Source organism: Mobula birostris, chromosome 6 (genome assembly GCF_030028105.1).
Source record: "Mobula birostris isolate sMobBir1 chromosome 6, sMobBir1.hap1, whole genome shotgun sequence".
Classification (NCBI taxonomy): Eukaryota; Metazoa; Chordata; class Chondrichthyes; order Myliobatiformes; family Myliobatidae; genus Mobula; species Mobula birostris.
The window spans coordinates 41,985,363-42,000,567 of record NC_092375.1 but is presented as its reverse complement, the minus strand read 5'-3'; the positions used below and the strand labels follow the sequence as shown (position 1 = coordinate 42,000,567).

Sequence of the window (15,205 nt, the reverse complement as noted above, 5' to 3'; positions counted from 1 at the left end):
GAGAGAATTTGTAGAATGCCTACAAGATGACTTTTTAGAGGAACACGTTGAATCCATTAAGGGATCAGCTATTCTGGATTAGGTGTTGTGGAATGAACTGGATTTGATTAGGAAGCTTAAGGTAAAGGAACCCTTGGGAGCCAATGATCATAATAAGAAAGAATTCACTCTGCAATTAGAGAGGGAGAAGCTAAAGTCAAATGTATCAGCATTACAATGGAGGCATGAGGGGGGAGCTAGCCAAAGTTGATTGGATGAGGACACTAGCAGGGATGACAGTAGGGCAGCAATGGCTGAAGATTCTATGAGGAATTTTGGGAGGCACAGGATAGATAGACCCAATGAAGAAGAAATATTCTACAGGCAGGATGACATAACAGTGGCTGGCAAGGGAAGTCAAAGCAAACATAAAAGCAAATGAGAGGACATACAATAGAGCAAAGATTAGTGTGGAGTTAGAGGATTGGGAAACTTTATATAAAAAAAAACAACAGAATGCAACTAAAAATTATGTTAGCCAATAGTATCAAAGAGAGTACAAAGTTTTTTTTCAAATATGTGAAGAGTTAAAGAGAGGTGAAAATAGATATTGGACTACACTGGAGAGGCAGTAATGGGGGACAAGGAAATGGCAGACGAACTGACTAAGTATTTTGCATCAGTCTTCACTATGGAAGACACTAGAAGTTTGCTGAAGGTTTGGGAGTCTCAGATGGCAGAAGTGAGTGTAGTTGCTATTACTAGGGAGAAGTTGTTTGGAAGCTGAAAGGTCTGAAAGTAAATAAGTCACCTGGACCAGATGGACTACACCTCAGGGTTCTGAAAGAGGTAGCTGAAGAGATTGTGGAGGCATTATTAATGATTTTTCATGAATCAATAGATTCTGGCATGGTTCCGGAGGACTGGAAAATTGCAAATGTCCTGACTTCAGTGGTTGGTAAGATGCTGGAGTCGATTGTTAAGGATTAGTCTTTGGGGAGGCACATGATAAAATAGGCCAAAGTCAGCATGGTTTCCTTAAGGGAAAATCTTGCCTGGCGTATCTGTTGGAAATTTTTGAGGAAATAACAAGCAGGATAGACGAAGGAAAATTGGTGGATGTTGTGTATTTGGATTTTCAGAAGGCCTTTGACAAGGTGCCGCACCTGAGGCTGCTTAACAAGATTAGAGACTATGTATTGTATTACAAGAAATCTTCTAGCATGGATAGAGAATTAATTGATTGGCAGGAGACAAAGGGTGGGAATAAAGGGAGTCTTTTCTGATTGGCTATCAGTGACTAGTAGTGTTCTGCAAAGGTCGGTGGTAGGACCGTTCCTTTTTATGTTGTATATCAATGATTTGGATGATAGAACTGATGGTTTTATGGCAAAGTTTGTAGATGATTCAAAGATTTGTGGAGGAGCAAGTAGTGTTGAAGAAACAGGGAGGCTGCAGAAGGACTTTGACAGATTAGGAGAATGGGCAAAGAAATGACAGATGCAATACAGTCAAGAAGTGTATGGTCATACACTTTGGTAGAAAGATTAAAAGCATAGACTATGATTATGAGGACATGCAGTCCCCTTTTATTTAGTAAAGCATGCATTAAGAAATGATAAAATGTTTTTCCAGAATGATATCACGGAAAAACACATGACAAACGGACTTAAAAACTAACAGAAACCACATAATTATAACATCTAGTTGCAACAGTGCAAAGCAATACTGTAATTTGATAAGAACAGACCATGGCACAATAAAAGTCTCAAAGTCTCTCGAAAGTCCCAGCATCTCACACAGATGGTAAACCTCCAGCTCCGCCAACTTGCCGTGCAGCATCCCGGAAGCATCTGACCACAGTCCGACTCCGAGCCCATCTGAAAAACTCCGAGCCCGTCTGAAAAACTCCAAGCCTGTCCGAAAAACTCCGAGACTCTGACCACCTATTCGGCACCGAGCACCATCTCTGCCGAGCGTTTTGACCCCAGCCCCAGCAACAGGCGATATGCAAAGCCAAAGATTTGGGGCCTTCGTCTCGGGAGATTCTCGATCACACAGTAGCAGCGGCAGCAAAGCAGGCATTTCAGAAGTTACTCCAGATGTTCCTCTGCGCTTCTTACGGCTGTCTCCATCAAATCTGGATTGTGCACGGCCCCTAGTTACACATACGATATAATTCGGAACGGCCGCGCACACTACATTGCGCCGCCATCTTCTCCTCCCTCCTATTTTTTCAATGGGGACAAAATTCAAAAATCTGAGGTGCAAATGGACTTGGGAGTCTTCATGCAGGATTCCAGAAAAGTTAACTTGCAGCTTGAGTTGGTGGTGAGGAGAGCAAATGCAATGTAGCATTTGTTTCAAGGGGACTAGAATATATAAAAAAAAGAGTAATACTGAGGCTTTATAAGGCACTGGTGAGGTCTCACTTGGAGTATTGTGAGCAGTTTTAAGCCCTTGACCAAGAAAGATTGTGCTGACATTGAAGAGGTTTCAGAGAAGGTTCACGAGAATGATTCTAGGAATGAAAGAGTTAGCATTTGAGGAGCGTTTGATGCCTCTGGGCCTGTACTCACTGGAATTTAAAAGAATGAGGGGAAATCTCATTGAAACCTATCAAACGTTGAAAGACCTAAATAGAGTGAGATGGATAGGATATTTCATATAAGGGGCGTGTCTAGGACCAAAGGGTACAGCCTCTGAATAGAGGGACGTCCATTTAAAATGGAGGTGAGGAGGATTTACCTTAGCCAAAGAGTGGTGGATCTGTGGAAGCCATTGCCATCGGTGGCTGTGGAAGTCATTGCCATGGGTGGCTGTGGAAGCCAGGGCATTGGGTGTATTTAAGGAGAATATGGCTAGGTTCTTGATTAGTTAGGACATGATAGGTTACAGGGAGAAGGCAGGAGTATAGGATTGAGAGGGAAATAGATTAACCATTGGCCCAATTGTAATCCAATGTTTTATGGTCTAAAAAATTATGAGAAGAAAATTTAAAGCAATCTTTATTTTAAGTTACCAGAAGCTTTGAGAATGGGAAACATCATTTCCTCTAGTCCTCTTGTTGTCCATTTAAAATGATCAGAAGAAAACTGGAAAGGATTAGAAGTTCTTGGTTTAATGCATCAGATTGTTTGATATAGATCGCTTTGCTGTGAGGAACTGTAGAAACAGATTATTTCAGCTTTTGATAGAAAATTAGATCAAATACTGTATCATGAAGATACTGAGCAAGTCAAGCAAGCAACCTTGGAATCTTGGATGGATGAGTTTAGACGGATTAAATATTTTTTGCTACGTGCTCAAGGAGATCTCTTTTTTTTGTGAAAATGATGTAATGGTCTTTTGGAGGTCACCTGATGTGATTTTCCCGTCGATGTGAGGTCATGTGATGACATGTGCCCCAGGACTATATAAGGGTCGACCCAGATGACGCAGTTGGTTTTTGAGTTTGTAGATTTCCAGATAGAACATGTTGTATCTCCATTTCTGTTGCGTGTTTGTTTTTGTGACACAGTTTCATTTTTAAAATGGAAGGTGCGTTCTCTTACAAGATACTGTATTTGGACTGGAAGTTTGTGGCTGGAAGTGCCAATTTACTCAATTCCGACAGTTTTGAAGGGAGGGTGAAGAATTCATCGAAGTGAAGGATTGAGAGAAGTCGGCATCGTTTGGCAGTTTAATAAGGGATCGACCTTATTGAGTCTTCATTGAAGAGAACCTGCATTGAGATAACTCTTGCAATAGCGCAATGAGTTCATGCAAAAAGGCTCTCTCTCTCTAAAGGAATTTAAGGTCAGTTGATTTAAACTGTTTATTTTCGGCATCGGGAATCCTGTGGACGGAACCAGCAGTAAAAGTGCGTGGGTGAAGAAATCTTTCTCCAGAGAAGTCTCTCCCAATTGAATGTGTAAAACTGTTGGACTTTCGAAGTTATCGCTTTAAGAACTATATCTGACTGTATCGCTTTAAGAACTGTTTTCGCATTTAACACTTTAAGAACCAGAGCTGAGTGGAGTTGGTGAACAGCTGCGTACCTGTTAACCTCCGGTTAAAGTTTTCCTTTGTGTTTTTTTCCCTTATCGTTTATACGTGCTTAATAAATGTTTGGTTGTTTTCATAAAACCTGTCTCGATTAATATTCATTGTTGCTGGTTACGTAACATTTTGCTCATTCTGAATTATATTGTCATCTTGTGTCCGTTCCGTTCAGCCGAAATTTGTTCTAGCTATTTATATAGAAGAATCACATCCTTTACAACCAACGCAAACCTATTCTTTTGTGATTATCTATTGTTATGCCTTAAGTTCCCACATTTCATAATTCAATTAGACTATCATCAGTTTTCAACCTACGACGTTGAAAATATCTCTAATGACAAATTTTGAGCATTGACACTACATGAGATATAGACCACCATATAAGAGTTGATTGAGGTTCAATATGACAAAAGGAGTAATCACTCCCTTCATGGGAAGGGTAAGCAAAGCAAGGTATTGTAGAAAGTAGGTCATATACATAAGTATCTATAGGATCAAAGGTGCTACGGATGTGTTGCATTTCCCTGTATGCTGTCACGTTGAGGTAGAAAAATAGGACTTGCATGAAACACTAGAGTCTCTGGCGGAGTTTTGAGAGCCCTTTATCAAATTATCTCATCTGACCCATCCTCTGTACATAAAGAGATGTACAATACATGAACTCTGTTATTAATGTTTCTTGTCTGCCTTGGTGTTTACACAAGCTACTTTCTCTTTACTTTATAAGTTTGTAGGCTGGAGACATACCTGAACTTGTAGTAGTTATTGATTGTGAACTGCTTTGCACGAGGAAGGCTTAAGATGCTAATTATAAGAACTGAGAGTAGGTACAGCTTGGCTGATTCTAAAGCACAAGCAAAAACATTAATTTATTTTAGTTTTGGAGGTGGGAACAGCAGGTGTATTATAACTGGAGAAGAACTTAGTTCATACGAGTGCTACTATGATGAAAGAACTATCTTACTGGACAATACCAGGGTATACACTGGAAAGAGTGGTCTCTATTATCTAAATGAAGTGGGACTATCTTTACCATACCTCCCAGTTCATTTAGTATTTAAGGTCAGCTGATCATTCGATGATGATAGACAATAGCACCCTCTGGTGAACTAAAACTTACCCTGCCCTGGCTCCTGTGCTGATGATTCACTTGATGCTTGCAAGGCTCAAATCAAGTGATGATTTATTTCAGCTAATTTAACATTAATTAACTCTATTTATAAGTGTCACATCCACTTACCAATTATAATTTGGCAGTAATGCACCATTAAGCTGGGTGCCAACCGCCGTAAGACAAGATACAGACAGACAGACCAATTATAATCAATATACAAGTAGTAACATGTGGTGCAGATAAGGTCAGAGCTTTATGGTAACCTACTATCAAAGATATTTTGGAATTTTAATCCATTTCACTTTTTTCTTGTGTTACTTGTTATAGCCCACAGGGGAAGCAGAGGCAACGGTGTTACCAAATGCTGGCAAGAAAAAAACTGACAAGAAGTCTGCAGGCAAAGCGAAAGGCAAAGTAGAAAAGAAATCTCCTGAACCACCAGTTGCCAAAAAGACTACTAAACTACTAAAGCGGGGTGAAGTGGAGGTTATAGATAGATGCATAAGTAAGTCTCCATTAATAATTTTAAGCCTTGAAGAAAATGTTGATTTAGCATAAAGAGAAAATAATCCTGTTGTAAATTAAGAGTATGGATTTCTCCTTTTTTGTTGCCGAACACACTTTATCCTTGTTTGGTATTGGGAATATGATATCTACTTGCCACATTACATTAGCAGTTCAGTGGGATGGAGGTATAGACCTCCATGCATCAACAAGTTACATTTATACAGCAATATTCACTGTTTTCATCGGGAGAAAGAATACAGTTCTTATTTGATTTTCCTGGTGAATGTCAGATTTGTCGAGGGACTGTAAACCAACTAATATTTACATCATAGTAAAAGCTTTTTTTCTTTGGATAGTGGATAGTAAAAGTTTTTTCAAGTATGTCAAAAATAAAAGAGAAATGAGAATGGATATAGGACTGCTAGAAAATGAGGCAGGAGAAATAATAACAGGGGACAAGGAGATGCTGATGAACTAAATGAGTATTTTGCATCAGTCTTCACTGTGGAAGACACTAAGAGCATGCCTGATGTGTGAAGGAAGAGAAGTGGGTGCAGTTACTATTACAAGAGAGAAGGTACTCAAAAAGACTGAAAGACCTAAAGGTACATAAGTCACCCCAACCAGATGAACTGCACCCTAGGGTTCTGAAAGAGGTAGTATTAGAGATTGTTGTGGCATTAGAAATGATCTTTCAAAAATCCTTGGACTCTGTCAAGGTGCCAGAGGACTGGAAAATTGCAAATGTCACTCCACTCTTTAAGAAAGGAAGAAGGCAGCTGAAAGGAAATTATAGACCAGTTAGCCTGACCTCAGTGGTTAGGAAGATGTTAGAGTCAATTGTTAAGGATGAGGTGATGGTGACCCAGACAAGACAGTACAAAGTCAGCATGGTTACCTTCAGGAAAAATCCTACCTGACGAGCCTGTTGGAATTTTTTGAGGCGATTACAAGTAGGATGGATAAAGGAGATGCAGTGGATGTTGTATATTTGGACTTTCAGAAGGCCTTTGACAAGGTGCCACACATGAGTCTGCTTACCAAGATAAGAGCCCATGGTATGTCAGGAAAGTTAGAGCATTGTTAGAGGATTGGTTGATTGGTAGGAGGCAGTGAGTGGGAATAAAAGGATCTTTTTCTGCCTGGCTGCCAGTGACTAGTGGTGTTCCGCAGGGGTTGGTGTTGGGACCACTTCTTTTTATGCTGTATATAGATGATTTAGATGATGGAATAGATGGCTTTGTTGCCAAGTTTGCAGATGATTTTAAGTTTAGTGGAGGGGCAGATAGTGTTGAGGAAACAGGTAGTATGCAGAAGGACTTAGATTAGGAGAATGGGCAAGAAAATGGCAAATGAAATACAATGTTGGAAAATGCATGGTCATGCACTTTGGTAGTAGAAATAAATGTGCAGACTATTTTCTAAATGGGGAGAAAATCCAAAAATCTGAAAATCAAAGGGACTTGGGAGTCCTTGTGCAGAACACCCTGAAGGTTAACTTGCAGGTTGAGTCGGTGGTGAGGAAGGCAAATGCCATGTTAGCATTCATTTCAAGAGGTCCAGAATACAAGAGGAAAGATGTGATGCTGAGGCTTTGTAAGGCACTGGCGGGGCCTCGCCTTTGAGTATTGTGAACAGTTTTGGGCCCCTCATCTTAGAAAGGATGTGCTGGCATTGGAGAGAGTCCAGAGGAGGTTCACAAGGATGATTCCAGGAATGAAAGGGTTATCATACGAGGAATGTTTGATAGCTCTGGGTCCGTACCCGCTGGAATTCAGAAGGATGAAGGGGGATCTCATTGAATCTTTTCGAATGTTGAAAGATCTAAACAGAGTAAATGTGGAAAGGATGTTTCCCATGATGGGAGAGTCTAGGACAAGAGGGTACAGCCTCAGGATAGAGGGGCACCCTTTCAAAACAGAGATGCAGAGAAATTTCTTTAGCCGAAGGATAGTGAATTTATGGAACTTGTTGCCACACGCAGCTATGGGGGCCAGGTCACTGGGTGTATTTAAGGCAGAAGTTGATAGATTCTTGATTGGACGTGGCATCAAAGGTTATGGGGAGAAGGCCAGGAACTGGGGTTGAGGAGGAGAAATAAAAAGGATCAGCCATAATTGAATGGTGGAGCAGACTCGATGAGCCAGTTGGCCTAATTCTAATAATTTGTCTTAGGGTCTTATCATATGCAGTATTTTAAAATTTATAAATATTATTTAAATATTAAAAAGTTAGCAGCTTATACCTCAGGGTAATGAAGTTATTGCCATGTACAAGATGTATTGCAGCCACTCATCGAGACTTTTCAATAACATTTTCCTAATTTGCAAACTGTGTATGGAGAGGCAGGGCAGATGGAAGTATGGCCAACTCAAAGTTTCCCTCAAATGTCCTTCCTTTTTCTTTGTGTGATTCACCATTCATGGGTTTAATACACATTTGTTTATTCATTCATGGAATGCAGTTATCATTGGTAAAGCCACATGTTGGCTCTTATCTTATTGCCCATTTGAATTGGGGAATGGTATACAGAAAGAGATTATTTGCTCCATCAAGCCCTTACTAGTGTAATTTTACTAATCCCATTAAAACACTGATTTTTTTTTTCTTTTACTTTTGGGTACATATCCAAATTCCTTTTGATTGCTGCATTTGACAATGCCACCATTATTACTCCTGGTAGAACATTCCAGAGCCTAAATATTCAGTGCATTAGAAAGTGTCACTTGTGATTTTTTTTTTCATATCACCTTCATTTGGTGTCCTTCAGTTGTACTGAATAGCCATGCCAGCTAAATTTCTGTTAACGACTACAAAATATTAATGTGGATTTGATAACACTGATGGGTATCCAGGTAGATGGTTGGATACTGTTACTGAAGATGGCCATTGTCAGCAAAAAACAAGAAGTTAGTAGATCAGGATGGAACTGGAGAGTTGACAATCAAAGTCGATTCTAGCACCTGCAGTCTCTTGTAACTTCATGGATATTGTCAGGCATATCTGTCACTTGCCATCTATCAGGCCAAGCCTAATGTTTTTTCAGAACTTATTGCATGTATGCTCAGACTATTTCATGAGGAACAAATGTAACTAAAAACTGGAACTGAACTGAACAATAATTAATAAATAAATCTACTTCTGAGCATCTGATGAAAGGAAAGTTGAAAATGTATCACTTAAGGATGTTTGAGATTTAGGCACTGCTCTGAAGAACTCAGGGCTGAGTTGGTTGACCTTCAGTAACTTCAATAATGAACACTTGTGTCTAGTTGCTGAAGTTACTGACGCATTGCTCTTACAGTACACTTAACTAAAATTTCATATCACATTTAGTTCAAATTTTGGTAGTCTCACCTCAGTGCTAAAGTTCTTCCATCTACATTTGAAGAAAGCTGTAACAAGTTCTACTGTCTTATGATATTCCTCCTAAATCTTTCCTATCTTCCTAAATTCTTCCAGAGGACACAGCCTCGAAATAGAGGGCATCCTTTTTAGAATAGAGATGAGGAATTTCTTTCACCAGAATGTAGTGAATCTGTGGAATTTGTTGCCTCAGTCGGCTGTGGAGGCCAAGTCTTTATGTACATTTAAGGCATTGGTTGATAGATTCTTGATTAGTCTGCGCATGAAGGAATATGGGGGAAAGGCAGGAGATTGGTACTGAGAAGAAAAATGGATCAGCCATGATGAAATGGTGGAGCAGATTTGATGGGATAAGTGGCCTAGTTCTGCTCTATATCTTATGGTCTTATCTTATGCATTAGCAAACAGGTTGGTGATTCTGTTACATTTGAAAGCATTGTTATTCACCTGTTCCATGATGATAGAGAATAGGTGATAAATCAAATTCATCTTACTGTCTTGTTCAGCACAATACCTGGGCAATTTTCCACAGTCTTCATTTAATTGCAGGAGGTTGATCAGCATGGTGATATTGTCAAAGTCATGGATTACTATTCTACTTCTGCTATGTGGACTGTTTTGAGCTACAGAGTCCATTCTGATTTTTTTCACATTTAGCCTAGTGATAGCAGTACATGAAATGATGAAGAGTACCCTCAATATAAATACAGCATTCAGATCATTACTGTGTGGTGGTCACATTTGTCTGTGATATCACAGCAAGATACATCCTTGGCTGGTTGACCTAAGAGGACTTGTTCCTTTACCAGCTACTGTAAGCACAATCCTCAGCCTAGGTCCTTTCAAGATTCTTAATTAGTAGGAGCATCACGGAATCAGATTAACATTCTGCATTCTTGCTACCTCTGTGCCTCCTTCCAAACAGTGTTCAACATGAAATATCAGTGATTCATAGCTGAATTTGATCATCAGCAGGAGGATTCCTTGCTATGAGATTTTGAGACTCCAAACGATCGGGCGACAGCATAGAGGGCTTCAAGGTCACTTCTTCCTGACTACTCCAGTGCATACTCAGAGATGAATAAGGATGAAGCTGTGCTGAGAGCTAAAAATTATAATTTGTTCATTAGCAAATACAGCTCTCAAATGTAACGTGTGCCTAATTGTTTGAGTAAGCTATAGTATGATGAGTGATCAAAAGTTGAAAATGGTAATATTGACTAATTAGTTCAGTTCAGTTCCAGTTTTCAGCTCTATTCTTTCTTTAGAGAATGAGAGAGACGATATGCATTTTGTAAAATCCACTGGTCTGTTATGCCTTTGTCCAAATGAAATTTTGAAATCATGTCAGATGATCTTAAACATAATTTTCTCACAGCTGTTTTGTAAACAATAGTTTAATACAAGTTTTCAAGTCTTTTTCAGAAGGCAGTTAAAAGACAACCAATCCTTGCCCAAAGAAAAATAATGAAGTGGTGAACCAGATGACTTGCCTTTTTTAATTTCAGGTTTAATTGCTTAAGTGAATTTAAATTCTCTATCTACCTTAGGTCTATTTGAAACCCTCTCCAATCCTATAAATTATTACTGCAGTAACATTCTGTTGTGACAATTCTATCACAAACAAGAGAAAATCTGCAGATGCTGGAAGTCCAAGTAACACATGCAAAATGCTGGAGGAACTCAGCAGGCCTGCCCAAGGGTCTGGGCCAGAGACGTCAACTGTACTCTTTTTCATAGACACTGCCTGGCCTGATGAGTTCCTCCAGCATTTTGTGTGTGCTGCTGTGATAATTCTTTTGCTTTTGAGAAAAATGCATGATATAAGATCTTCAGAAAGGGGGGTGGGGGTGACTGTGTATAACATTTTCTGTATTTAACAGATGATGAACCAGATGATGGTCCTCAACACTACATCATAATACAAGGTTTTCAGAATCTTCAATTCCTACTCATGTTGGAAGAACTTGGAATTAAGATATCTGCTGTAATAAGAATCAGTTATGAAACGAATAAGAATATTGTGCAACTGCATACTGCTGAATCTGAGATGCAACCCCCTCAGACACCCAAAGGTCAGTTATTTGCTCTTTCATAAATAACTGAGATGCAGACAAAATAGTCTGACTACCCAGAGTTGTATCATACGATGCTATAAACAGTTTGATTCCAAGAAACTTAAGCAGGAAAGGAAATCTAAAGAAATACTTAGTGAGATAAAAATATTAAATTATTTGCACTGTTGGCTACACTAGATGTTGGCTTGATTTTTAAATACTATGTAAACAATTAATTGCACAGGTGATTCAATATCTATGACAGAGGTCAAATAGCTTTTAATGTGTCTGACGAAAACATTGGGTATGTTCCTAATGTAACACATTTATAGGCAGCATATATAGTCTGTATGTAATCAGAGTTGGTATAATTCTCTGTGTAATACTTAGTTGGAGGCTCACACTTAATATGTATTATAGAACCTTAATTAACATTCACCTGCACAGGTTTAAGGGATTCTGGGAAAAAGTCAACTGAATGTGGCAAGAAAGATGGGACAGGGAGGGGAAAGGGAGGCATTTATATCAAATACAAAAGAGTGTTGCAGTTACTAGGGTAGGTAGTGGAAACAGAAGAGAGGAAATTGTGTGGACTAGGTTAAGGCTGGGGCATTGTGCATTAAACAAAACATTGAAAATGATAGGGAAACACCAGACAGGATTGTGTGAGGAATGTCAGGAAGAGGAGTCAGTAGAACATGTAGTTTTGTGTTGCAGGAAGTATGGGATACAGAGAGAGATGATGAGAAAAAGATTAAGGGAGTTGGGGATGCAGGAATTCACATTAAAAGGGTTGCTGGACATGGGTGAGAGAGCACAAGTCCAGGTATTTTTAGCGTTTTTAAGGGGTACAGGGTTTTTTTTATAGAATATGACAAATAAACAGGAATAGGATACTAGGATGGTCAAAGATAGGAGGGTGAAGTGTAGGTTTGTATGTGTGTGTGTGTGTATATATATATATATATATATATATGTGTGTGTGTGCGTGCGCGCGATTGGGTGAAGGGATTTAGAATATATGTCTAGTGCACATTCTGGAGCAGAGGGTGGCGGTAATGCACCATTAAGCTGGATGCCAACCGCCGTAGAACAAGATACAGACAGACAGGTTTAAGGGATAATCAATTACTGCAGCTTTGTTAGGAAGTCATCTGGGGCTGAGCTCATTAGAGTTAGATGCACAAAACTTCTTACTGATGGAACATTACAGAGGTAAAGCCTGTTTCTAACCTCAAAACAAAACAGTTCTTTCGTGGTAGCCCCACTGGGACTGCAACGGAAGCAAATAAAGAGGAAAAGCCCCAAGGCTAGAGTAATTTGACATAGTCCAAAGAGGGCAACAAAGCATGACTACCAAGATTCCACTCAGACATATTCAAGTCTCAAGCTATCCAAGGAACACTTTATCCAGAGGCTAATGATTTCTAATCTGACCCAAATCTGAATTATTTTATGGACAAAATTCTGGTTTTGCACTTACTCTAGGTTGCTCTGCCTGTAGAGTTTCTTGTTAAATACCTTCACCTCTGGATTAATTCAGCTACTTGTGCTTGAGCTATGTCAGAATTCCTACTTTATGGCTTCAAGGAACTCTCTATATCTTGCAATTGATACTAACCAGCAATCCCCTCTTTCTCAAATGTAGTTTAAATGTCTTATGTAATAGAACCTGCATGTTCTACAGAAGACAATACGATCTCTTTTTGCTATTATGACATGCAATAATCATGAGGGTACAGCATTTCCTGTTGGACAACAGTCAGGTACTCCCTCATTTAAAAAAAACAATGCTAGAATAACTCATCGAGTCAGTCAGCATCTGTGAAGTCAAAAGGTAGAAGGCAATATTTTGGGTTGAGATCCTGCATCAGGACGAAGGAGAGAGAAAAGGTTGGCAGTATATAGCAATTCAGGGGAAGGATGTGATAGAGGCTGGTAGGTGACAGGTGGAACTAGATGGGGAGGGGATGATAGGAGATGGAACCCAGTAGGGGAAGAGGATAGGAAAGGTAAACAAAAAGAGAAGAAAATTTGATGAACAGATGTGTATGTGTGGTGAGGAGAACACTGGGTTGTGGTTACCTAAAACTGGAAAATTCAATATTCATACCATTTAATTGTAAGTCACCCAAGTGGAATATAAGATGGTGTTCTTGCAATTTCTTTTCGGCTTCTGCCTATCAATGGAAGTGGTCAAAGACAGACAAGTTGGAGTGGAAGTGGGAAGGAGAGTTAAATTGACATGCAACTGGAAGCTCAATATGGCGTTATGCACAGAGTGCTGGTGCACTACAAAATGATTGTCTAGTCCACACTTAGTTTCGCCGATTATAGAGAAGACCACATTATAAGCATCAATTGTAGTAGACCAGGTTGGAAGAGGTGCAGGTGAACCTTTGCCTTGTTGTTTAGATTATTGGATAATGGTGAGGGAAAAGGTGAAGAGACAGGTTGTTTCTATTCCTTCACCAAACAATACTAGACCTTGTCATACTTCGGCTTCAAAATTTCAAAAGACAAGTCATCACAACATCACATCATTTTCTGACTAGGATCATCCAAAACAAATGGAAATTACACCAGATCATCTTAAGACTTAATAGTTCACCACTGGGCAGCACCTTAAAAATGACATAGTGTACCATATAGCCTACAGTATAATAAGGGACTACTTTATGCTTTAGTAACATATTGTTGAATGCGCTATTAGGCGCATATTGAGCATGCGCTATTAGGCGCGTATTGATCTGTACATGTGTGCCGAATTCGGTTTCTGCCAGTAAAGAACCATGAACCATAGCGCCCATCTCCAGCGTTTTTATTAATAGCATTGTTGCGTAACCAGGCCACATACACAACAAATTGGCGGTGAGGTTAATGAACTTACATCATATCGGAACGCCGTGTTTTGATTGATAACGACACTCGGAAGAAGTGCGCAAGGAACAAGCCAAGGAGCAGGAGAAGGAGGCAGAGTGAGGCCGCGAGTCTGAAAGGAAGTGAGAGCACAGCCGGGGTCGGCGACATCGGGAGACCAAGAGACACAGTCGGAGCCACAGCACATCTGGCCAAGACCACATTTGGCGCTGACCCCCAGGGACTGAGGGTCTGCCTGCCCCAGAAGGGAGATAAAAAGGAGTGACAGACACATCTAGACGGAGTGCACTCGTGGCACTAGCAAAAAGGACACGTGAGTCAAAAAAAGGAAAATAAGGGGAGAATGGGGCTTACTAACAAAGATGGTGATGCTTGGAACCATTACAGCATTTGATAGTGGCATTGAAGACTGGGTAACTTACATTGAAAGAGTGGAGTTATATTGTGAGACTAACGGTGTTAAGCATGAAAAGAAAGCCAGCGTCTTACTCAGTATTATGGGAGAAAAATATACGGCCTGCTATGGAGCTTGTTAACCCCTGAAAAGCCAGCTGACAAAACGTTCAAGCAAATAGTAGACACTCTCCAACAGCATTTAAACCCGAAACCACTGGTCATTGCTGAAAGATTTAAATTTCACAATCGGAATCAGAGCAAAAATGAAAGCATTTATGAATATTGTGCTGAATTGCGCAAATTATCAGAACATTGTCAATTTGGAGCTGATCTATCAGACGCATTGAGGGGCAGGTTAGTGTGTAGCATGCACTGTGAAACCACACAGAAGAAGCTCCTGGGTGAAAAAGACCTTATATTAGAGAAGGCGCTGAACTTCTCTAATATGGAAACCCTCAAATGGAAACAGCAGCACGGGGTGCTTTAGAGATGCAACAAAGATCTCTGGAATATGCTACGAATAAAATGTCACTGAACAGAAATAAAGGAAAGAAATGTTACCGTTGTGGGAACATGTCACATGACCCTGATGACTGTTGGTTTTTAAGACAAAGAATGCAGAAACTGTGGCAAACAGGGCCACACTGGCAGAGTATGCAAAATTAGTAAACAGCAGAAAAAGGACAAAATACAGAGCAACAAGAAACCCCAGAAAGGAAAACACAACAATGTACACAAAATGGAAGAAAGTAGTTCTGATGAAAGTGACTCAGATGAAATTGAATTGTCTTGTCTCCAACTTCACAGCATGAAAGAGACAGATGATCGAAGAGTAATAAGGATCACTCCACAAGTGGCAGGC

General features: G+C 39.8%; 1 protein-coding gene across 10 annotated transcripts in view; it reads left to right on the top strand.

Annotated features, from left to right (window-relative positions):
• Positions 1–15,205, top strand: part of spag17 (sperm associated antigen 17) — a 287,464-nt gene that overhangs the window by 22,577 nt on the left and 249,682 nt on the right. For all 10 annotated transcript variants that reach the window (XM_072260331.1, XM_072260332.1, XM_072260334.1 and 7 more), the window contains exons 7-8: positions 5,465–5,642; positions 10,894–11,085. In XM_072260331.1, coding sequence (XP_072116432.1) covers positions 5,465–5,642; positions 10,894–11,085 — 370 coding nt within the window. The remainder of the gene's footprint in view (positions 1–5,464; positions 5,643–10,893; positions 11,086–15,205) is intronic.